This window comes from Tachyglossus aculeatus, chromosome 1 (genome assembly GCF_015852505.1).
Source record: "Tachyglossus aculeatus isolate mTacAcu1 chromosome 1, mTacAcu1.pri, whole genome shotgun sequence".
NCBI lineage: Eukaryota > Metazoa > Chordata > Mammalia > Monotremata > Tachyglossidae > Tachyglossus > Tachyglossus aculeatus.
Window position 1 is genome coordinate 168,535,951 of NC_052066.1, and position 26,409 is coordinate 168,562,359.

A 26,409-nucleotide genomic window follows, 5' to 3' on the forward strand; every position below is an offset into this window, starting at 1 on the left:
CAATAAAGAGGTTCCCAAAGCCAAAAAAGCCAAGTGAAGCTATATGATTTCAGAATTAGGTCAGTGTGCTAAGGTACAGCAGCTGATTAAGGGGAGGTTTCAAGAAAGAATCAGGGAACATGGCAAGGCATTTGAACGAGAAAGACATTTACTGAGAGCTTTGGTGGTAAAAACACACTTGAGAATAGAGGGCTGCCTCACTCAGCTATCCATCAATAGCAATCCACATCAGGTGACACAATCCAACACACAGAGATCTAGGTAAGAGTAATCAACTCAATAGGAGCAATTATCAGCAGACAAAGGTTGAAGCAAGCAATTGGGCAATTATAGCAGGATTTTTTTTCCCTGACTGTTTCAACGCACCGGACTAGATACTCTCTGCAACAAGCCCTGAGCTAATGTAGCAGCAATGTAATCATAATAATTGTGGTATTTGTTAAGCACTCACTAGATGCCAAGCACTGTACTAAGCACTGGGGTAGATAAAGGATAATCAGGTCTCACATAGAACACTAATTCTAAGTAGGAGGGAGAATGGGTACAGAATTCCTATTTTACAGTTGAGAAAACTGAGGCGCAGAGCAGTTAAATGACTTTCCCAAGGCCATACAGCAGGTGAGTGGTGGAGCTGGGGTTAGAACACAGGTCCTCTGACTCCCAGACTTGTGCTCTTTCCACTAGGCTGCACTGCTTCCCAATTACCCCCTACCCCTGCCTCTCCACGTGTATTCCATTCTAATGGTCAGTGTCATACATGGGGATCTGTAACCCTCTCTGAAAAGGACCACCCTGTCAGCAGATCTATGTCAGGAGAAGGAAAGTTGTGAAATTTCTAGACTGGCCCAATTTGAGAACCCAATGACTCAAAGCAGAAACTTGCTTTGCTTACTGCAAATAATCATAATTATTTTAAACAGTGGCCTTTATGAAGTGCTATCTGCCATGCACTGGGGGTAGATAGAGGAAAATCAGACAATCCCTGCTTCACATAGGATTTATGGTCTAAGATGGAGAAGGAACAGGTTTTCAATCCCCATTTTACAGATGAGGAAACTAAGGCACAGCGAAGCTGAGTATCTTGTCCATTGTCGCACTGCAAGTAAGAGACAGAGCCAGGGTGAGAACCCAGGTCCATGGATTCCCAGCCCTGTGCTCTTTCCATTACATCATCATCAACGATACTTACTGAGAACTTACTATATGCAGAGCAGTGTACTATGCCCTTGGGAGAGTACAATATAACAGAGTTGGTAGACACATTCCCTGCCCACAACAAGCTTACAATCTAGAGGGGGAGACCGACATTAATATAAATGACTTATGTAATTTGAAGATATGAAATTTGAAGTTCTGTGGCATCGAGGATGGAGTAAATATCAAATGTCTTAAGGTCACAGATCCAAGTATTGAGATGATGTACAAAGTAAGTTTTGCACATAGAAAGCACTCAATAAATGTGAGTCTGTAAATCCACTGTTGGGTAGGGATTATCTCTGTTGCCGAATTGTACTTTCCAAGCACTTAGTACAGTGCTCTGCACACAGTAAGTGCTCAATAAATATGATTGAATGAATGAATGAATGATGCAGTATGGAGAGGGAGTCGGTGAAAAGAGGGATGAATCAGAGAAGGCCTCTTGGTGGAGGTGTGACCTTTGTAATGTTTTGAAGGTGGGAAGAGTGGTGGACTGGCTGGAAGGAGGGAGGGAGGGAAGAGGTACTTCTCAGGAAAACATCACAGACCTGCCCTCCTTAAGGCAATCCAAAGTCTCATGCCTAGGAAGCAGAAAAGGTGTCCTCCAATTCAGGCTTGCAGGGTAGTGGGAAGATCAGATGAAGCATTACCACAGTTTTTCACCATGCTTCCTCAGATGAGAGGTTGCCCAGAAGTGACCTAGATGAAAAGGCCGGCAGCCATCCGTGGCCAAGTTACTGCAAATAGGAGGCAGTACACTAGCTAGTAGTCCCTCTAGGACCCAACATCCCCATATGATTAGAGCCGATAGCTTTCCTGGACTGGAGTTTCCCCTTTCCTCCCCTTGGGAGTTCAAGAAAGACAGGCTCTTTCCTCCACACTCTCCTCCTCCCCAACTCCACAAAATCCCACTACTGCCTACTGTGTCTATATTTATACGAGAGAAAAAAAAGAACCTTTATTCTAATCCCAGTGCAATTCTCCCTTCTCTTGCTTAATCCCTCCACCTGGGAGATAATTGCTGGCATTCTGGAAGGAACTCAATACTAATCATAGGCTCTCATACAAAGACACAAAAACAGGCAGATAAAACAGAAGAAAGGGAAGTCATAAGGCCTGAATTAACCAAGCAGAGAAATCCATTCCAGAAGCTCTGCTCATCCTGACTCTCCCATAATGGATAAAGGATTCAATTAAAAATGGGGAAAGAGAGGAGAAAAAAAGAACATGTGAGTAAATCATGGATTTACCCTCTTTGCATATTGTAGGGAGAAGACAATATAAAAATCAAAGATTTTAAATGAGCTTCCTTTAGTAATACCTGTGTTCAACCAAAAATAACTCAGTTTGTCAGCTGACTATATTTAATCGAGGAAGAAAATGACTTGGCAAGTGAAGCTAGCCAAGGGTTACTTGTCAAATCCACAGAAGACCTCAAAGAGCTCAAGGAAGGCTGAAGCGTAGTGGTCTGAGGGGCACAGGGTCTTTGGAAATCTACTTCTGAGAACTCGATCGGCCGTCTATTTAATATAGGATCATGTATTTGTCTATATCTCTGTTGATGAACACAAAATAAAGGCTTTTGCTATCAACTGAGGAGGTCTGGGTTTATTTGGGGAGAAGGAGATAAAGCCTCTGACATTCACAGTGCATTCAGAGGATTAGGGAAAGAAAAAAATATCAATCATTGGTACCAATTCATTCATTCATTCAATCGTATTTATTGAGTGCTTAAAGAACTGTGCACCAGTTGAGCACTTAAAGAACTGTAGAACTCCCAGTTCAACAGAGATGGTTGGTGTCCAGAACCAAAGATCACACATTTCTAATTGAAATCAACCAATGGTATTTACTGAGTGCTTACTCTGGCCAGAGCACTGTTCTAAGTGTTTGGGAAAGTGCAATATGTTCCCTGCCCATAGTGAGCTTACAGTCTAGTTATAGCTAGACTTGCTGCTAGCTTGCAGTTTGGCCTGCAGCTCTGCTTCTCTGGGAAGCAATGCACACCCAAGTCCCTGTTGTACCTTTCCCTAATTTCAGTTGTTGCAACAAAGCAAATTTAGGAATACAATTCCACCCGCCTGGCTCACAGATTTGTCATCAGTTTTCTGTCCAGTGGCAACTTCATTGTCCATAGCAATGCAGCAGATCAGGGTGACCTCTGGATTGCAAATAACCATGCATTTTCCAGCCCCTGTGTTGAAGCAGACTTCTTATCTAGAAAGTGGATCCCAAACAATGTCTCAGTTTCTGTAGAATCTCATGGATCCTTCTAGACTATAAGCTCTTTATGGCCAGGGAACATGTCCACTAATTCAAATGCTTCAAGTGCTTAGTTCAGTGCTCTGCACATAGTAAGGGCTCAATAAATATGACTGATTGAGAGTAGAGGAATGAAGCTGAAATCTGAAAAATCAATGGGCTCGGTGTCCTCTCCCATCCCACTTTAACACTGGATAAATTCATCTATTCCTCAGGGGCTCCCAGCTGAGTTTTGACTCAAAAAATTCTTTCACTAAGGTTCCTTCTTGAGGTGAAGCTGCACCCACATGCCTTGTTGGACAGTCTTGGGAAAACCTCTGAAAGCAAGTCCTAACTGCCTATTCACATTTGACACCTGAGAGGGTGGCTGAAAATAGAAATGCTTTTTCACACACAACCATTCATAAGCATTGCTCTTTTGGAGAATTTTGAAAGGATAAAATTAAAAATTAAAAATAATTGCCAAGTGGTCTGTTCCTAAAGAAAAGAAGGGGAGGAGGGAGGAGAAAGAGAAGAGAGGGAGGGTGGGGAGGAGAGGTGGATGGTGCAGGGGAAGGTGAATGAGGACAAGGAAAAAAAGGATGGGGTCCACGGAAGAAGAGGTTATGCAAATTAGGACATGGGTTCTAATTCCCGCTCCATCACTTGTCTGCTGTGTGACACTGGCAACACTCTTGACTTCTCTGTGCCTAAATTGCCTCATATGTAAAATGGGGATTAAAACTGTGAGCACTCTGTGGGACAGGGACTGTCTCCAACCTGATTATCCCAGTACTTAGAATAGGGCCTGGTACATAATAAATGCTTAACAAATACCATTTAAAGGCAAACCGCTGCCCAGAAAGAATTGAGATTTTTCTTAGACAACTAAAATAAACAGTAAATTGATGGTCCAGGGGAGAAATCAGTAAAAGGGAAGGAATCAGCTCATTTCCAGGGAAAAGAGAATCTATGAGGGAAATTCTCTCTGGTTATTTTGGGGGAAAAAGAAGAGGAAAGAAAAGGAGTCCCAGAAAACTGACAAAAATCATTATTCTCTAAAAATTGCCTTGACATTATATAGGGAGTGACCTTCACAGCACTTTTAGTTTAATAGATATTTACTTCAACAGTAGCTGATTTCACTATTAAATAGGGATGCACCACACAAGATTATACAACTAAATCACTCTTGTAAATATTTAATATCATTGCCTTTCTTTTTTCCTTTTAACAAATCACTATTAAAGACTGAGCACACAGTAGAAAATACATTTATTTATTCTCTCCTGGAAAAAGCTCAGTGCTCATGCATTTTATCTATCTAGTTCTCCAAATGACTTTGACACTTGAAAGCCCTTGTGATCAAAACAGTCTGAAGGAAGGCAATTTTGCAACCATTTAGGAACTGATTTCATGCACTGATCAACATCTACCAAAGTTGTCTGATGGAAAAGCACTAAACTTAACCCACAAGACAAACGGCAAATACCTGAAGGAGAAAATTATTATTTTTTTAATGGCAATCATGGCTTCAAAATAACTCCGATCTTACCTGGGAGAAGAATTTCCCTTTATAGTTAAAAAAATCCCTTAAATTTAAAGTAAACTATTTGTGAAATTGGAACAGAAGTTAAAATACTATTCAAGCTACATTTACAAAATAAGAGAACAATCCGCAGTGAATATCCTTCTTGTATAAGATTAACGTACCCCTGGACATATTATCATCACTCTGTTATAAATGTTTAACACTGTTTTCGGTGAAAGGAAACATGTTCAAGGGTTGGCCTGGAGTTGCAATATCACTTCAGAAAGATACAAACATTTAACAAAGCAATTAATGATGCTCAGTACTGTAATAACTGGTGACATGGAACAATTTAGTGGAAACCTGAAAAGTAGGTCTTGGGGCAGACACATCACTTTGCATAGACACACCAGCTGATGAATCTAGGATCCTGATATCTCCGACATTAATAAGAGACTCATGCACTCCCCATCTGAAACGAGGTGTTATTAATTTTTTAATGGTACTTGTTAAGTGCTTACTGTGAGCCAGGCACTGTACTAAGCACTGGGACAGATACAAGATAATCAGGTTGGACACATGGGTCTCACAGCATAAGTTAGAGGGAAGAGGAATAAATCTCCATTTTGCAGATGAAGTAACTGAAGCACAGAGAAGTTGTGACTTGCCCAAGGTCACACAGCAGAAAAGTGGTGGAGCCAGAATTACTCAAGAAATTCTTTCACTAAGGTTCTTCTTGAGATGAAGCTGCAACTACATGCCTTGTGGGACAGTCTTGGGAAAACCTTTGAAAGCAAGTCCTAACTGCCTACTCACATCTGACACGTGAAAGGGTGGCTGAAAAATGTAAGGGCTTTTTCATACACTACTGTTCATTAGCATTGCTCTTTGGGAGAATTTTGAAGAGATAAAAATTATTGCCAAGTGGTCTGTTCCTGAGGAAAAGAAGGGAAGGGGAAAGGATAAAAGAAGGAAGAGAGGGAGGCTGGGGAGGAGAGGGAATTTAGGGTTAGGAGAAGGTGGATGGTGTAGGAGAAAGTGGAGGAGGACAAGGAAAAAAAGGAGGGGGTCCCCCCAGGCCCACCTTCTTTCTACTAGGCCATGCTGCTTAATAATGAGCTTATTATCCAACCTATGATCTACAGAAGGTTCTGCTCCTGGTAAGAAGGCTCACAAGATATTCAGAAGAAAATCAGCACATTTCTTCAAGAACTTTGAACTAAATGTTTATTTTTCTTTCATGTCAGTGTGCCCTTTGCGAGGGTAAAAAAAAATGTGGAGTGGCATTCACCACAGAGAAGAAAGTGACTAAGTTCATCTTAGGTCTCAAAAACGAGCACAAGAATCCATAGGAAGGCAAAGTACTTCCTGTGGTGAATATCCTGAATATTCTTTCTTAGATTTCTATGAATATCCAGAATGTTCTTTCTTAGGATTTCTATGATTTCTTACGACAGAAGAGCTCTGTCCGTGGTCCTATACCCTGTCAGTCTTTTGGGCACAACCAGAGCTCTGGAACTTTTTCTTCGGCCTAAGGACTGACACATAAGGAGACAAGCCAACAAACTCCTACAGGGATATACTGATCTAAAGCAAATGAAATGGGAGTCTATAAACCAGTCCAACACCTAGGCATGAATTTTCTATCTAAATTCATAGGTCTGAAAAGCATTGACCTTGCCGTTTGAGTTTGTTTTATACGATAAACCCAGAATAGTTCATACCCCTGGATCCTAAACACAGAGATGAGAAGAAGAATATTTGGAGGGACATTCAAGCAGTCCAAATTTTGGGAAAAGAAGGACTGAATCAGGTCCACTACAATTTCCCCTAAATTCTGCTATCAGCTCTTTAAAATTAAGCAGGTCATTATCCAGGGAACTGTTTCCCCCTACATACCCACAGACACACTGTATCTATTTAGATACAGATATGAGATATGAGATACAGATATAGATATGAATGAGAAGCAGCATGGCTCAAAGAGCACGGACTTTGGAGTCAGAGGTCATGGGTTCTAATTCTGGCTCCGCCACATGTCTGCTGTGTGACCTTGGGCAAGTCACTTAATTTCTCTGAGCCTCAGTTACCTCATCTGTAAAATGGGGATTAAGACTGTGAGCCTCAAAGGGGACAACTTGGGGTAGATACCACTTGAAAAGGTCAGACACAGTCCCTGTCCCACACAGGGCTCACAGTCTTAATCCTCGTTTTACAGAGGAGGTAATTGAGGCCCAGAGAAGTGAAGTGACTTGTCCAAGGTCACCCAGCAGACAAGTGACGGAGCCGGCATTAAAACCCAGGTTCTTCTGACTGCCAGGCCCGTGCTCTAACCACTAGGCCACACTGTTTCTGTTGGATTTTGCCTTCCAAAATTCTCCAATTTGTAAAAATTTTCACAAGCCTCTACTCCCACCTCCATTGCCACCATCACCTCCTCACCACTGCACCTGCCGCCTATCTGCCAGAATTCTGGCGGGGTGAGGGAGTGGCAGGAGCAACAGAGATGGCGGCAAAACCAGGAGCTACTTGAATTTCGAGGATATTAAAAGATTATACCTGTGGGTAAGCCTGTGGGGTAAAAGCAAACTGAACAAATATTCAATGATGATAACAGCAATCAATAATAAATATCAAATAACGAATAATTTTAATGGCATTTATTAAGCGCATACTATGTGCAAAGCACTGTTCTAAGCGCTGGGGTGGTTACAAGGTGATCAGGTTGTCCCCCGTGGGGCTCACAGTCTTAATCCCCATTTTACAGATGAGGGAACTGAGGCACAGAGAGGTTAAGTGACTTTCCCAAAGCCACACAGCTGACAGTTGGCGGAGCTGGGATTCGAAGCCATGACCTCTGACTCCAAAGCCTGTGCTCTTTCCACTGAGCCACGCTGAATAATTGTGAACAGAAATCTTGTAAATTATTTTGGTGACCCTAAAATCCTCCAAAACAGAATCCAGGGACAGCAGCATTGACTCCTGTTCATGTGTCCAACTTGTCTCTCCCCCTTCTAGACTGTGAGCCCGCTGTTGGGTAAGGACCGTCTCTATATGTTGCCAACTTGTACTTCCCAAGCACTTAGTACAGTGCTCTGCACACAGTAAGTGCTCAATAAATATGATTGAATGAATGAATGAATGAACTTGATCACCTTGTATCCCCCCAGTGCTTAGAACAGTGCTTTGCACATAGTAAGCACTTAACAAATGCTATCATTATTATTATTATTATTTTGGCTCTGTAAGCATTTAACTAGAGTCTAGTGCCTCTAATGCTGCAGTTGTTTTAACATCTGGGCTGCACATTTTACTACTATCAGGAAGCAGTAATTTCCCTATTGAAACCAGTCCTTCCAAAATAAGCTGTTCCCTAATCAAAACACAAAATGTGACTAAATGGATCTTGAGTGAAATCCATTCAAATTCCTCATAGAAATTCTACCATCACTGACTGTGTTCCTTTGGGGTTTTCTAAAATCGAGAGACATCCGGGCAAAGAAATGTGCTTTTAAAAAAATTTGCTTCAAAACTCCCTATCTTTAATTACAAGCAGAAATTTCAAGCAGGCAATTAGTTCCCTGTTTCTACAGGGAACTGCCCAAGACACTACAAGTCACTACACACTGGAGTAGGCCATAAAAATCAAGCTACTACAAATATAAAGCAACAGCTTTGTGATTTAGAAGGAACACCAATGCCAATAAGATGTGTTTTCTATATGCGTAGTCTCACCACCCAGTTGATTAAGACTTGTTCACTGCTTTGAGAGGCTAGGTTAAGAACTCTGACTTGATGGGCATGGGGTTTGGAGCAAGAAATTGTTCTTAAAGACTAGAGAGTTTATTTTTGGATGAATCCTATCAGGCTAGGCCACTGTCATTTTAATCATGATTTTTCATCCATTCGTATGGCATGTTTATTAGTTAACCTTTAAGTAAATATTTTGACTGTCAAATTGAGGGTTGCAAACAAGTTTTTTTTTTCCAGAATGCTTGTCCCCGATGCTTTGAGACCAGTAAACATGCTGCTCATTTAATAATCTCCTAGAAGCAGTAACGTGAACATCGTTCTACTGAAAGGCCACCATGAGTCTGAGTCTGAAGGCGGACAACATGTATCTTCTCCTAAACAGAATTCACATTTTGCAGGGCTGTTTGGTGTGACATGGTTCTATTTCAGTTCCTGATGACATTATCATCACTGTGCTGCATTACCATGAAGCCTGGGAAATAAGCTATTACACCATCACTCCTCCCAAATGTTATCACAGAAAATCACACATTCACAAAACAGCATAAGCTGTCAGAATTAGCGTCCATTTAAAAGGCAGCTGTTCTTTTTCTCTTAGAAGGCCTTTATAATCAGCTTTCCCCCCTTACTGGCCTCTTGATCACATGCTCCACACACTAAATCAGAGACCCCAACCGAAAAAGTTCTACCTTTGCAAATGAAAATGTGTTTATTTAGCAACATTTTCTTCCTCCAAGCTTTACAGCCTTGTTACTTGTTTCCGGATCCCATCCGCACAAAAGCACTTCAAACTGATTCAAATGAAAAGGCTCCCTGCTTTGCGTGAAAAAGAGCAGTATTTCTTTAAGAGTCAACAGTAAATTAACTTGCCCAAAAGAGTGAAATAATTAGCAGTTAGTAGCTTATTAAAAGGATGGCAAAGGCCAAGCCGCCATCTGGGATCTCAGGTTTCTTCTGATTGTTATTATGTCAAGATGTGCAAGTTGCATTAGCTTTCATGTCACTGCATTTGCCCTTACTTTACATGTAAATTTCAATGAAAGATACAGCACTTTTAAAATCAGACGTCCATCACAAGTGCTCTTAGTCTGCATTTTACCAAGCATATGGTCTATTTCTCTACCTCTGCAGTTCTAGTAGCCACCGAATGCCTTAAAAAAATTCAATTAGATATTCTCTTTATGCTGGATGAATCCTGAGCCTCATCAAAACAACACACAACAATACCTCACAAGAGGGCAATATTTCTACCTCTATTTGCACACAGTGTAAACCACAATGACTCCAACTCTCACAAGGATAATCCTTCTTAATGAAAATTAAAGCAATCTGAAGTCACATAGCTACTGCTTAGAAAACTACCCTGTTCAGTAAAAGAAATCAAGTATTTATTGAAAACAAATGCAATGAAATATTGAAAACCTTTTTTCTCCTAATTGTGCATCTTGACAGGTCCTTCCTATGGATGATGAAAATAGTTCTTGGTAAGCGCTTACTATGAACTATTTATTTATATTAATATCTGTCTCCCTCTCTAGACTGTAAACTCATTATGAGCAGGGAACTTGTCTACCACCTCTGTTATACCGTACTCTCCAAAGCACTTAGTACAATGCTCTATACCTAGCAAGTGTTCAATGCATATGATCAATTGATTGATTGCTATGTGTCAAGCATGGTAGTAAGTGCTGCAGTAGTTACAAGATAATCAGGTCAGACACAGTCGCCATCACATATGAAGCTCACAGTCCAAGTGGGAGGGAGAAAACAAAATATTTTGTCCAGGCCCAGGTAGCTCAAGGACAATGGAACTGACTTTCAAACACCACCCACTTGCTTGACTCAACAGCCACCCAAAAAAAACTATGAAACAGAAACTCAGGATCAATGATTTCAAAGTGTGATATTATTCCTAAAATTAGCAGACAAATAGGAAAAAGCTGTGAAGGAATCCATTTTTCAGACTATGAATGTAGCTGTTACATGAATCAGAAGACACATATATTGCCTATGTCTGTTGTTTTTGAAATACTACAGTTGACTTTTCAAAATTGACTCATATAATGAAATTAACCTGGACCTCAAGAAGATAGGTAATTGCCATCAATACCATTGTTTTTAAATGGAAAATGATAGCTCATATATAAATAGTGGCTGCCGGCATTCCTCTGTACTCTTATGAATGAAAAGGCAAAGTGGGATTCCCCAAGGTCTAGTGGGAAGAACGCATGCCTTATAGTCAGAGGACCTGAGTTCTTATTCTTGCTCCACCAATTGTCTGCTGGGTGACCTTGTCCAAGTCACTTAACTTGTCTGAGCCTTGGTTAGCTCATTTGCAATTTGAGAATTAAGATTGGGAGCCCCATGTGGGACAATGACTGTGTTAAAACTGATTATCTTACCTCTATGCCAGCACTTACTATCAATCAATTAATCAATTGTATTTATTGAGCGCTTACTGTGTGCAGAGCACTGTACTAAGTGCTTGGGAAGTACAAGTTGGCAACATATAGAGACAGTCCCTTCCCAACAGTGGGCTCACAGTCTAGAAGGGATAGACAGAGAACAAAACCAAACGTACTAACAAAATAAAATAAATAAAATAGATATGTACAAGTAAAATAAATAGAGTAATAAATATGTACAAACATATATACATATATACAGGATATATACATATATATCCATACGTACATACATACATATACCTATACAGAGTGCCTGGCACATAGTAAGTGCTTAACAAATGCCACTAAAAAGAAATAGAGATACTGTGCTCATCACAGATCATAGAGTATGTTTACACCTATGTTAACTCTACAGGCAAAACTGGTGAATATATAACTGTAGATTACTGGTTCAGTTCCAGCAAAGGGGAGAGAATCTGTTTTATAACATCTAGTATTGTGCTATGAACCACTAAAGGACTCAAGAAATGTTAATTGATGATGATGACGATCAATTCCTCCAGGAGGCCTTCCCAGACTGTGCCCCCTCCTTCCTCTCCCCCTCCCCATCCCCCCCGCCCTACCTCCTTCCCCTCCCCACAGCACCTGTGTATATGTTTGTACAGATTTATTACTCTATTTATTTTACTAGTACTTATTTACTATTCTATTTATTTTATTTTGTTAATATGTTTTGTTTTGTTGTCTGTCTCCCCGTTCTAGACTGTGAGCCTGCTGTTGGGTAGGGACCGTCTCTGTATGTTGCCAACTTGTACTTCCCAAGGGCTTAGTACAGTGCTCTGCACACAGTAAGCACTCAATAAATACTATTGAATGAATGAATGAATGAATTCCTTTCAAATTTGCAGAGCCCACCATCTTATGTATTACCAATTAGAAATAAATTAAAATACTCCAATAGTAAATTGCTATAAAACTGAAAAATTTACATTGGAAGATATAATTAAATGTGCTCAAAGAAGCAACTTCACTAAAATGTCCTCAGTGCCCAGTGAACTGCCATTTCCAAACCAGAGAGAGGAAAAAAATAATATTTTCAAAGCACCACTTAAAAGGATACAATCACCAAAATCACAGAGCTGCTACAATCAGGCAATTTACTTTACTTTAAAAATAAAACTCTTTTCCCTTCAGACTTTCAAAGTGTTAGGAAAAAAAAACAAAAACGATGGAAAACATGCCACTTAAAAAGTGAAGCGATTTGAGACCATTAAGAGGACAAATCTACACTGGGTGAGAAGCAGATGAGGCAGGAGATGGAAATGTAATGTTGTTGCTATTTTATTATCATTAGATATTTATAGCACACAAATGAGTTTATTTTCATAATTAGTTGCTGGCATTTCATTTAAGAATTTGCATAAACCCTTGGCTACAGAGCCACTACTTATTTACAGGGCTCTCAAGGCCTTGGAGTGACACTAACAGAAATGGAATACAAACTCTTTAAGTCACTCTTTTGAATCATTTCATAACTGTATCGAGCAACGCAGATTCTGTCCAAGACTGCTTCAACTGTCCATTTCTAGTTTAGCTGAATAGGCTGTTCTGGAAGGGAAAAAATGATTGGAAATCTTATCTACCACACTGGGTTGTAGTTGTGAACTCCTTGAAAACAGTGACAATTTCTACTTATTCTATTTTACTCACACAAGCTCTCTGCACAAAGAAATATATATTACTGATTGATCAACTAGATAAATTGAATTGGAGAGTATTAGACTCTCCTGAAGCTATTTCCTCGGTAGTTAGAAGTTGGGACCATTTAGCTCCATAACCCCAATTCAGGACCAATATCAGCCACCCTGTATTGAGGACCATTAAATCCAGACATGGGATTGAAATTTCTTCCAGGATGCTATTAAGAGTTCTGTGGAGGCCCCAGAAGCCATGCTTGAGGACTAGATTAACACAAGTCAGATGTTTTGTGCTAGGTTCAGAGAAAAGGCTGGGAAAGGATGTTTATTGGAAGTTGACCCCCAGATTAATGACCAGATTACTACTACTTATTCTTTGCCCTGGATATATCTAAGGTAGAGAAAGAGACGTACATTTTCCACATGCCAATTTCTTCTAGTGAGACCTCAGGAAGAGAATGGGCAGCAGTGTGACAGTGAAACGAATGAACACAAACCTGGGAGCCTAAGGAACTGGTTTCTAATCTTGGCTCCACCACTTGTCTGCTGTGTGACTTTGGGTAAATCACAAGTTCTCTGGGTCTCAGTTTCCTCAACTCTACACTGGGGTTTTGATACCTGTTCTCCCTCAGACTATGAGCCCTGAATGGGACAGGTACTGTGTCCAGCCTGATTATCTTCTATTTCCCCCAGAGTTTAGAAAAGTGCTTGACACATAGTAAGTCTTAACAAATGCCATAAAAAAAGCAAACAGAAGACTCCACACATCACAACCCACAGTAAACTCCATCTGTCTGACTTCCGGTCATTATTCCCTCAGGAGATTTTGCTGCCTCCCTCTTCTCTTGGTGGGGAAAACAGAGCTCTCACACTATCGGCAGAGAAGCTGACCTCCTCACAGAATGTTCCAAATAACTGGGTGCTTCCACAGTATTCTAAACAGTTCTGGTGGAGGAGCTTTTGTCCTCCTGATGAGCCAGTGATCTGGGTGCCCAACAGAGAGGGACTTGGGAGCTCAGAGCAGAATTGGGTTCTTGAACACCACAGCAGGCATCAGCAGAAACTCTTATGGACAAAGGTGAGGGTGGGGAGGGAAGTGGACAATCAACCCCCTTTGTCAACCCCCACCTTCCTGGGAGCCAGTCATCAACAGCACCATCACAACCCATCATCTCATGTTACAGGCAGGGTCCCAGTGCAATGATTGGGGAAATGTTTGTTTGTTTGCTTTATGGTACTTGTTAAGCCCTTACTATGTATCAAACACTGTCCTAAATGCTGGATTAGGTACACACTGAGAAGCAGCAAGGCTTAGTGGAAAGAGCACAGGCTTGGGAGTCAAAGGTCATGGGTTTTAATTCTGGCTCCGCCACTTATCAGCTCTGTGACTTTGGGCAAGTCACTTAACTTCTCTGTGCATGTTACCGCATTTGTAAAATGGGGGTTAAAACTGTGAGCACCACGTGGGACAACCTGATTACCTTGGATCAACCCCAGTGCTTAGAACAGTGCTTGGCACATAGTGAGTGCATAACAAATACCATCATTATTATTATTATTACAAGTCAGGTCAGACACAGTCCCTATCCCGCATGGGGCTTATAGTCTCAAGTGGGAGGGAGAACAGATATTGAATCCCCATTTTACAGTTGAGGAAACTGAGGCACCGAGATGTCTTGCCCAGTGTCGCACAGCTAGCATTTGTCAGAGAAATTGGCAGAGTTGGGATTAGAACTCAGGTCTTCTGACTCTCAAGCCCATGCTCTTTCTACTACAGGGATACCATTACTCATAGTGGCAGAATTAGCAATAACCCATTATATGGCAACGCAGACTAGGTCCACAGCACCCTCTTTAAGTCACTCCAATCATAGCTTGAGGTTGGAAGGAACCACGTTATTCACACCCCAACTTACCTCTCCTACTCAAGACCAACCCAGCACCCAAACTCCTGCCATGCTCAGCAACAACTCATGACATCAAAAACTTAAGAATGAACCAGACTAAAATGCTAGTAATACAAAACAACCTAAAGAAAAAATCCAAAAGCAAAGGCACCTGCATAACTGAAAATACCTCTAAAAGGAGTTCTGAAAAGAAAGAAAAAGGCTGGCACATGTCATGGAATAACAGTTTAATAGGCCTGGCAATGGAAGGTCTAACTTTAGAGGCGTGTGGCTCAGTGGAAAGAGCACGGGCTTTGGAGTCAGAGGTCATGGGTTCAAATCCCGGCTCCGCCAACTGTCAGCTGTGTGACTTTGGGCAAGTCACTTAACTTCTCTGTGCCTCAGTTACCTCATCTGTAAAATGGGGATTAATACTGTGAGCCCCACTTGGGACAACCTGATCACCTTGTAACCTCCCCAGCGCTTAGAACAGTGCTTTGCACATAGTTAAGTGCTTAATAAATGCCCTTATTATTATTATTATTACCATTTCTTAGAAAGCGCATGATTATATTTTATATGTTGAGCTTCTTCCAGGACACACTGGGTCCTATTTTCCTAGTCCTTTTCCCATTACCCTATTCCTCCTTGAATTGTGCAGTCAATTATTCCTTTCTCCACCAGATTAACTTTTGACACTCAAGTTAAATACCTTAGACCATCAGAATCTCACTGGAATGTCTTTTTCTCTACAGGTCCAATGAGAAGGAATGGCAAACATTCTTTCCTACCCTACCACTTCTATTCCAGTGCAATCAGCCCTCACTTCCCATCACCTCCAACCACACATCCACACGTACATGTACACCAAGCACGGAGAAGACCCAGGAGTGAGAGGTGGTTCAAAGACAGCCCTGGGGAAGGAGAAAGTTACATGAAAGTGGAAAAACTGAATCATCAGAGTTTGGGGGACACTCCAAATGTACATGATACCCAGAGAGCCTCCCCTAGAGCCAATCCAGGGTAGAAGGGCCACAACTAATAACATTCTTTAATTGCCAAAGGTGTGCAAAGATTCAGACCTATTCAGTTTTCCCAGTACTCCAAAACAATGGCTTCCCTCCTCTTCTATTCAAGATAAACTGTCTCTAACCCTTCTACTTTGTTGGAGAAATATAATAGAGTCAATAGTATGAAACACTGCCAAACCTTTTCACTCAACATAACATCATATTCGGAAGCATTTGTGTACTTGAGCAACTTAGGAATGAAAAAGAACCATAATGTGTTGAACTGATCAGGAAGGATGTTGGAAGAATCATATATGTATTTGTTCTTCACAATCAAAAAGGATGCTATCAACAGGGAATTTCACCTATGAATGTGTGAGTGGCCGAAAGGGCTAATGAGGAACTCACGGTTCTCTTAACACTATGACCACACAAAGTTTCTTGTGCTGTGCTGTCCTGTTTTTGTTGGCTGCACCTACCGCTGTTTAGGCTTTTGCCCCCATTTTTTATGATTCTATGAAGTTTCTCCTCCAAAAAGGCCAGTACTTTCTTGATTGCAGGGTGACATTCTGGTCTATCAGAGGAAACTGACTTTCAGTTTTCAGCTGGGATGCATCATCTGAGGCTTTGTTATACTGTACCCACAAAACTTCTTCTATGTTCTCTCTTCCCATTTCTTGGTGCCAGCTCACCAACCAGCAGCTTTGTGGGCATCCTATAGTCATCCATTCCCCACCTGTAGCCTACCCAGTAGAGTTGGGTTGAAGTCGGCCATCGCAGGGCGTGAACACTGACTTGATTATTTGTGGTCTTGTCTTGTCATTTGATTTCGATTCTAGCCCATAAGTAACTCTGGTGAGTCTGCATGGGATGTCAGACATGGTACCTGTAGAGAGTTCAGGTCTCACAACAATAGAGACAATTGGAGAGAAGCTCAGACCAAACCACCAGTTTGGTCAGGAGCCAAATACCGTGCTGCTGCCTCTCTATTGGGATGGTCTCCCAAAGGATGTGCTGATCTCTGTGATTCCTTGTCTAAGGTTGCGTTGTCAGCCACTGCGTTGTCTACATATTAGGATTCTGGAACAGCAACTAGCTCGGGTTTGCCAAGAGAGATTTTTAGTTGTAGACATGGTTGCCCTGGTGTAGGCTGAGACATCAACTCAGTTCCCCTTAGACATATCATCAACCCGTAATGCCTGGCTGATGGGATGAAGCGGATTACAATCGTTTGCATGTCTTCTTGGATATGTGCCTCCAGAAACAGTCATCTGCATACTGCGATGTTTGTGTAACTGTTTCTTAGATTTTGGATGCTATTTGAAGTCTGTCCAGTTGGAAGCAGAGTCCACCAGTTGCATCCATCCCTGAAAGAATCACCCATTTCCTTCCACTGCATATTATAATGTCTCTTCTTTGAGGCAAGCACATGCCTTACCTTGAGAGGAAGTATGTTGGGGCAGTGGAGCTATTTATTCAGAGTCTGCTTCAACGGCAAAATATTTTTCCCAGAAGGTATTTCTTAATTAGAGGACTCACTTCCACACTGTTGAATCCAAACCATTCAAAATATTCTGTCTACTTGACCAACAAATATGCATTATAGCTCTATAGGCAATGAGCCCAAACACTTAGTGAAAGTTCATCACAAGAAACATGAATGAAAACTGAACCACAAAGCCACAGCAGCCATTTTCCAAAGCTAGGCTCACTTCATCCCGAACCACCCCAAACAATTCACCCCACTAAATTCCCAGGAACCCTGTCCTCCTCCTCCAGCCAAGCTCCTCATACAAGCAAAACTGCTCAGTTTGCTTTCACAAATAGCACTTCAAATAAAAGAACTATTTGATCACTACCATTAATAGTCTGCAAATCAAATAACCTGGGACCATTGGCATTAGCAGTTAAATGGATCAACGCAGGAAAAACATCTTTACAGCACCTTGAGAAATCAAGAAAAGGCCAAGATGATTATACTGTGAGCCACTTCGTGGCCTTCTAAAACCACAGGTCTTCACGTGGTTCCACACAAGCAGGGTTGAATTCAGTCTTTTCATGCTCTGTTACTGGCTAGGGTTTGTTCAAGGCTGTATTCGAGAAAAGCTTTAAGTGCCTTTGCTTAGTTGGAGGAAGAGAGCCAGAAAGAGGTAAGAGTGAACTGTAATCAGATAAATATTTACCATTTATCTATTAATCTCTCCTTCCATTGGCGCTCCACTCCAAAACAACAAATCCAGTCTGAGCACCTCAGCAGGCTCCAGACCTCTGCCCCTGGATAATTTTGATTAGGGAGGGATGACTGTCTGTGAGAGCCAGAGCATCCATGAGGTGTGAATTGCTCAAAGACTTGTCAGGACAGCAAGTGTGGCTGCTCATTCCTCTCATTTTTCTCCTCTTCTGATTTGCAGAAGACAGCCTTGCCAAGCTTAAAAAGTGAACATTATTTCTTTTTTCCCCTTCCACACCTCCCAGGATGGCATGATTTTCCTACATAATTCCAGCCCTCCTTGGGTGGGGAGCGGTGGCTTGACCCAAGCAGAGTGTGAGAAGCCAAAGCAGAAGAAACACACACTGAAGGCAAACACGGCCTTCCCTGGGGAAATCCAGTGTATCCAATTCCATCCATAAGCATCCCCTCACCCCTCCTCATCAGCAGAAACCAATCAAAATTCCCACCCCATCCTGGTCCTGCTGCTCTGCAGTCTGAGAATTCCCTCTTGTAGACAGGAAAAGCACTTCTGTCCCACCAGCCTCTGAAACTAAACCACAGAGTATTTGCCACCTACATGGCCCACTTCTCGCTAGGAATGGAGAAGGCACTTTCACCGCTGGGTTGTAACAGGAGACAAAATGACTTCCGGAACATCACATCGCCTGCTATAAATCCAGAGCACATTAACGGCAGACGAGAGGATTCATCTTTTTGCTGCTGCTGTTGTTAAAAGCATTAAGTTCTGATCTGGATTACATTCAACAGAATTGACAATCCCCCACAGAGACATGAATATTTTAAAAAGCAGATCAATATTGATAATAATAAAATGAAGCGATCTCTACCTTTACTTCTACCTAGAGAAATGAAGTGGAGGTTCCGATTAAGTTGAGGAAGCAAGGTGTCCACCACGGAGGGGGCAGAGAGAAAAGAGCAGGAAGAGGAAGGATAACACAACAAAACATCAGGACAATTAGCACACCCAGGAGGAAACACAATGCACACATAAAGCAGGGATAGAAGGTAACACAGCAACACACTCTGAAATCACAACAAAAACAAATGCACAGCTGGAGGCTTAAACAATGAATGAACAGAGAGGCTGACAACACTGTTCACACTTACTGCCTTGTTTAAGTCCTTTATAGCTGTTGCTTTTCTTCCCCAACTCACAGGCAGATGGCTAATTGGGAAACAATTGACTGTACAATCATACTTACAAGCAAATGCAAGCCAAATTCAGAATAGTGGGGAGGGGAGAAAAGTCTTGAAGAATTTTGCTGTTTTCCACACCCAAATAGGGGGCATAATTACTGAATGTATGCTTATGCCTATATGTGCTCATGTAATGTCTACAACAGGAATGCACACAGCTATGCACACATTTATGGACAACAGAGTAAAATGCTGGGAAGTTAGTACAAAAGAAACCAACATTTTTATTTCAGGAGGATGGAGAGGGGAAGGTGTAGAACTGTGTCAAAGACCAGATTTGTCATGAGCAGTAATGGACAGATTGATGGGAAATGACTAAGAATGAGGATGGAAGCCAAAGCAGGGTCTTAAAGCTGATTAAATTGCAATTTGCAACTTAAGGGCTTAATAATACCGACAATCCAAAAGAACTCTGCATTCGCCATTTTCCAAACTCTTTGCAGGGAAATATGTGCTTCAGACTCCAGCATCAGCATTTTTCATTGTTGAAATGGTGCCCAGGTGAAGGCCTCATTTACTGGATGTGAGCTTATCCCGTGTGGGTGTGTGTGTGTGTGTGTGTGTGTGTGTGTATGGATGGGTGTGTGGGTGGGTGTGTGGGGGTGTGTGGGTGTGTGTGAGTGTGTGGGGGTGTGGGGGTGTTCGCGCGCGCGGTGGTGGGGTGGAATTTGCAAATGTACACATGTGCTTGGACTCATGCTAAAAGGTGACAAGCACCATGGGGTTTGGTCAAGGCAATTTGCATACTGATATTGGGACTGACTTCCCTTCTGCTCTAGCATCATCACATCCTCCCGTCCCAGGAGTCTAGGGTGAGGAGCAGGAGCCGTAGAGGATTCACGGCGATGCAAAAAGATGTCAAACAAAGCCTTCTTCCCATTTCTGGGACCTGGTCCAGAAGGAAAATGACCCAATAGTCCGGCCTCAGTTCACTAACGGGGAGTACAAGGGAAGACTGAACAACTAACCAACCTATCAAATCCTAAGTCCAGCTCTGAGGCCGGTGTAACTTGATTTCAAGCTCCAAGGATATAATTGTCAGGCCTGCCCTCCCAAGACTTTCATCTGGTATAGCTCTCTGAGGAACATTATTTTCTCTTAGAAAGCAGTCTTATTCAATTCCAAATTCTCTACTACTGGCTTGCAATTTTCAGTGATGACTACTTGTTATAGTCTCTTCTTCTAAGCAAAAGCAGAAAGATCCCATCCCTCTGGGCTACTGCATACCCTGGTGAGGCTTCTGGTTTTCTGACTTTTGTGTCTTCATTTGAATGCTTTCTGGGCTAGGAAACACTCTGCATCTCTCTCAAGCCTGGTACAGAGCTCCAGTTATATCAATCCAGGTTGCCTTGAGTGATCACTGTACCTAGAAACCTCAATGCCATCAACCTAAATGCGGCAACAGAGAACGAAACACATGCAGTTCCTCTGCTTCTTATGTGCTCTTGCCACAGAGAACGCCTCTTGCTAAATGGTCCCTTGGTGCCTCTGTTAACCAATAAAAGGGAAAACACCATTCTCCAGGGTCCACATTTTGCCTTGCGTCAGAAAAGCACCAACCGACCCATCCAGTCAGTACTCAGTCCCAGAAAAAAACGTAGCGATAGCCAGAAGAAAAACCGTGTGTAAATCAGGTTTAGTTCTTGAACTCTAATTTAATTTGCTAATGTGTAAAAAGAACAGTCCATTCACAGACCACCCTGGGCTTAGCTGAGCTGAATTTCTTGCACATTTCATTCCATGCATATTTGAATATTTTAAGTTGCAGGAGCTGAATTTACAGACCTCTCTATGCCGTTTTCTTCGGGGCATATAATGAGTTAGAATCAGGCCATGAGAACATTCGCATGGTTTTGCAATGGTTTTGCTCATACATTAAAAAAAAAAGACACAAGGATGATACAGTATCAGGCAGAGCTGAAAGCCATTACACTCAGGGAGTCAAGTGGAGGGAGGGAAGAAAGGGCCAGGAAAAGGAGAGGATTTGAAAAGGTCTACCCCCATCTTCGACCTGAAATGAGGGTGACACTTCCTTTACTTCCAAATTTATTTTCATTACCATTCACCCCCATTATCACCATCATGCTTCACTTCACATATCCTTCGAGGTGTCACTCCAAGGCACCCAAAGACCAGCCCCCAACTTGACAAATGGTCATGAAAAACGGAAAAGTAAAACAGTGACGTGGGGGAGGTAGGCTGAGGGAGTGTAAGAAGGTGGGCGGGATGTCAGTAATGCCATGAGAAATCATCCATGAATCCAAGCAGCCCCCCTGCCTTGGAAACTGCCAGAGCAGGAAGACGCCGGGACCCACCAGCAGCGGTGGTCAATGGGACCGGGAAAAGCAGGTAATTGGCGAGGAGGCGGGAGGGAGAAGTCAATACCGAACCTACCTTGTTCACTCATCATGAGGTGTGAGAGGCCTTGGAGAAAGGGATAGAGGGAAGAAGAAAACAGAGAGGGAAAAAAGGGAAGACAATGTTATAACTCCGATTGCAAAACAATACTGTCCTCTCTAGTGTGGGGAAGATCACATGCTTGAGTGACTCTCAGCAGGGCACTGCACACATTCAAGCACACACATGCACAGACTCTCAAAGCTTTCTTGCTCCAGGCTGGAAAGCTTGGATTCACAGTTACTGAAAAACCTGCAGTTTGCTGAACCTATTTAGGACAAATGATGGAGCTATTCAGGATTTGTTCTACACACCTAGGTTTTCATAGGGTCTTGTCTACTCCAGATAAGAGGAAACAGTTCCCTCATATGCTCCAGAAAAGGGTGTTTCGTGGGGTGGCGGGGTGGGGGAGGTTGTGGGTTTTGTTTTGTTTTGTTTTTAAATAACAAGGGCAGCATTTTCCATCCTAAGCATCCTCAGTGGCCCATCATCCCTCCTCTTTTCCCCACAGCTGAACGTCCATTGCTATAATCAGTGTTTCCACTGACTATCTCCTGGACAAACCGTTCTGCACTGGAGACGTTAACAGACTAGAGTTGGACTAAGTACACACACCCATCCAAATCAGCATATACTACAATATTGGTTCCATCTATTAGAAAAACAGAACCAGGTTACGAAGAGCTTATTACTTTGGGTGGAGAGAAGATGCTGATAAATCTATTAAAATGAAATATGTCAGCCAGTAACAGGTTGGGCTATGAATTTATTTTTATTGTCATTATTATTTTGGATGTGGTTATTCTGCCAAAATCTAACAAATCCAAATCATCCAGGAAAACATTAATTCAGAGGAAAGTTCAGCAAGATAAGGGGATTAAAAATGAAAAAGTCTTAGGAAGGCACATATTTAAGCAGGCTTGGAGATTAACAAAGATTAAGAAAAGTAATCAGCAGCATAATAGGTCAAGCAACGAATACCAAAGGACTAATGTTACATACATATCTATTTTAATCCCAGAAAGAAATGTTTTGGGTTTTCTTCATTTTCCCTGCTATATTTGTGCAATATGGTTGTATTTCATTTTACTGTCACCACTGAATTAGAACTAGGCTGGGAACAGGTAAAGTTCTACGTGCCCATGAGGTAAGCAGCATGGCTCAGTGGAAAGAGCATGGGCTTTGGAGCCAGAAGTCAGGGGTTCAAAACCTGGCTCTGCCAATTGTCAGCTGTGTGACTTTGGGCAAGTCACTTCACTTCTCTGTGCCTCAGTTACCTCATCTGTAAACTGGGGATGAAAACTGTGAGCCCCCCGTGGTACAACCTGATCACCTTGTAACCTCCCCAGCACTTAGAACACTGCTTTGCACATACTGAGTGCAGCATTTAGAACAGTGCTTTGCGCATAGTGAGCGCTTAATAAATGCCATCATCATTATTATTATTATTATATTAGGACAAGTGCAAGTGACAGTTGTGGCTATAGCCAGTCAGAGCTCAGAACCAGACTAATCCCTCCCTTCCTGCCCTCTCCGGCCTCCTCCTGCCCCCCTGTGAGTTTTAGCAGTAATTCCAAGAAAGGGTCATTGAGGGTCAAAACAATAGCCTGTTTGCTCTGGCATTCCTTCTCCCACTGTGGCCCCAAAAGACTCCTTAAAGGAACAGTGTAACAGCCCTAAGACAAAGGGGCATAAAGATCCAAACCAAATGATGATGATAATGATAATTTCTAAGAACTAACTATGGCAAGCACTGTACTGAGCAGTGGGGTAGATACAACAATTGGGTCCCACAGTAGGCTCACAGTCTAAGTAGAAGTAGAATGACCTAGGATAAAGCACTGGCCTCGGAGACAGAAGGACCTGGGTTCTAATCCTGGTTCTGCCACTTGTTTGCTGTGTGACCTTGGGCAAGTCACTCAAATTCTCAGTGCTTCAGTTACCTCATCTGTAAAATGGGGATTAATTCTGTGAACTTCAGACTGGACATGGATTCTGTCCAACCTAATTAGATTGTATCTACCTCAGCACCTAGTACTGTTTCTGGAACGTAATAAGCACTTAATGAACACCATTAAAAAAAAGTAGGACAGTGATCAAGATTGAATCCCCATTTTGTAGATGAGGGAACTAAGGTACAGGGTAGTTAAGTGAGTTGCCCAAGTTCACCCAGCAGGAAAGTAGTGGAGCCCTCTGACTCCCCAATCTGTGCTCCGTCTACTAGGCCTTTGCTTCTGGAAATGTGGGAGCTTATGGAATTCTATTTCTGAGCATCAGCAGGAACTTGGATCTGGGGAGAGAGACCATCTCACTTATTCCTGGCTCCTGTCTGATTTTGGAACTGAGTACTCAACAGTTTCCAAGCACCTAATTGTCCCAGAGCAATGTACAAGGGGTAACAAATGAAGGATGCTCTTTCCTCCATATGATGCAGAAGAAGAGTAGGCCAGGATGGGGGAAAATGATCAGCTGAGTGAAGAAAACAGAGGAAATGTCTTAAAGCTAAAAATTGGTTTAAACTCAGAATGGAGGATGTTATTTTACTTAGTGGAAATATGTTTATATAAAATATAACAAACACTGTAGCAGTGTCTCTTTTTAGGTCATCCTCTGCTTGGAGTGGCTTGAAAGTGACTCTGAGACCACACTTGGCTGAGATAACTCTAGATTGTCAGCTCTTTGTGGGCAGCTAATATATCTACCTACTCCACTGTATTGTACTCTCTTGGGCAAGTCCATACACCAATTACTTATATTTGCTGAGCACTTACTGTGTGCCGAGCCCTATATTAAGTGTTTGGGAGAGTACAATTTAACAGAGTTGCTAGATACACATCCTACTTACTGTAACTTTACATGGCAGAGGGGGAAATGGACATTAATATAAATAAATTAATTATAGATATTTGCATAAGTGCTGTGGGGCTAAGGGAGGGGTGAATAAAGGGTGCAAATCCAAGGGTAAGGGGGACACAGAGGGAGTGGGAGGAGAGAAAATGAAGGCATAGTTGGGGAAGGCCTCTTGGAGGAGATGTGCTTTCAATAAGGTTTTGAAGATGGGGGGAGAGGGAGGGCATTCCACACCATTGTCAGGAAGTGGGCAAGATGTTAGTAGTGAGATAGATAAGATAGAGGCACGGAGAGTAGATTGACACTAGAGGAGTGAAGTGTTTGACACTAGAGGAGTGAAGTGTTCAGGCTGGGTTGTAGTGGGAGATCAGTAAGGTAAGTTAGGAGGGGGCAAGGCGATTGAGTGCTTTAAAGCCAATGGTAAGGAATTTCTGTTTGATGTGGAGGTGGATGGGCAATCACTGGAGATTATTATTAATAATAATAATAATAATGGCATTTATTAAGTGCTTACTACGTGCAAAGCACTGTTCTAAGCATTGGGGAGGTTACAAGATGATCAGATTGTCCCACGGGGGGCTCACAGTCTTAATCCCAATTTTACAGATGAGGGAACTGACGCCCAGAGAAGTTAAGTGACTTGCCCAAAGTCACACAGCTGACAATTGGCAGAGTCGGAATTTGAACTCATGACCTCTGACTCCAAAGCCCGTGCTCTTTTCCACTGAGCCACGCTGCTTGTCATTGAGCCATGCTGCTTCTCATGAGATTCTTGAGGAGGGAGACAGTTTTTTGTAGAAAAATGATCCAATCAGAAAAGTAAAGTATGAAGAGACAGGACACAGGGAGATCAGTAAAGAGGCTGGTGCAGTAGTCAATGCGGGAAAGGATAAGTGCTTGGATTCATGGGGTACCAGTTTGGATAGAGGGGAAAAGGATGTTGTGCAGGTTGAATTGACAGAATTTCATAACAGGTTGAATATGTGGGTTAGGTCAGAGAGATGAGTCGAGGATAAAAATCCAGGTTATGGGCCTGTGAAACAGGGAGAATGGTGATGCTGTCGACAATGATGGAGAGTACAGGAATTTGGGGGGAATATGAAGAGTTTTGTCTTGGTTATGTGAAATTTGAGGTGTCAGTTGGACATTCAAATAGACACGTCCTAAAGGCAGGAGGAAGTATGAGGCTGCAGGGAAGGAGAGAGAGCAGGGCTTGAGATGCATATTTGAGAATCATCTGCACAGAGATGGTACTTGAAGTCATGGGCGTGAATCAGTTCTCCAAGGTAGATGCAGACTAGAAGAGGACCCAGAATTGACCTTAAGGATAAGCCTTGAGGTTAAGGTTGTTACGCAGTAAGCAGTGAAAAAACACAAGTGATTGATTGAAAACTGGGTCACAGAAGGGACAGGACAGGAGCCACAGCAGAAGTCAGGACAAAGAGGAGGAGGAGAGAAGAGCAGTGAGGAAAGCACTGAGAAGCAGCATGGCCTAGTGGAAAGAGCTCAGACTTGAGAGTCAGAGAACCTGGATTCTAATCCTAGATCCTTCTCTTGTCTGCTGTGTGACCTTGGGCAAGTCACTTCACTTCTCTGTGCCCCAGTTACCTCATCCATGAAATGGGGATTAAGACTGTGAGCCCCATGTGGGACAGGGACTGTGTCCAACCTGATTATCTTGTATGTACCCCAGCACTTGGTACCGTGCCTGGCACACAGTAAGCACTGAAATACTATTTAAAACAAAAGGAAAGTAAAAGGGCTGAGTATCAAAGCTTCAACATTGCTTGGGGTGGGGAGAGAGTGGCAGTCAGTCACTAGGGACCCCCTCTCTCAGTGACCCTGCTGAGTAGTAACACATCACATCTCTCCTTCACACCTAACTCCTCATTCCCCCTAGGATAGCTCTGTCAATCATCCTTTTTCCAAGGATGTGACCAAGGCTATTTTTCTAATGGAAAAGCGTTCTTTCAGTGGGCAAAATCAACCCCACCAAGACGTTTATCTCA

General features: G+C 42.3%; 2 protein-coding genes across 2 annotated transcripts in view; one reads left to right on the top strand and one right to left on the bottom strand.

Moving 5' to 3' along the window:
* LOC119931407 (AN1-type zinc finger protein 5-like) overlaps positions 1-7,518 on the top strand; it is a 31,138-nt gene extending 23,620 nt beyond the window's left edge. The window contains exons 3-5 of the mRNA XM_038750085.1: positions 6,217-6,232; positions 6,403-6,454; positions 7,373-7,518. Of these exons, the coding sequence (XP_038606013.1) occupies positions 6,217-6,232; positions 6,403-6,454; positions 7,373-7,518 (214 nt within the window). The remainder of the gene's footprint in view (positions 1-6,216; positions 6,233-6,402; positions 6,455-7,372) is intronic.
* The window catches only part of NRXN3 (neurexin 3), a 1,831,517-nt gene that overhangs the window by 1,676,791 nt on the left and 128,317 nt on the right, over positions 1-26,409 (bottom strand). Inside the window, 1 exon segment of the mRNA XM_038743538.1 lies at positions 21,548-21,577. Coding sequence (XP_038599466.1) covers positions 21,548-21,577 — 30 coding nt within the window.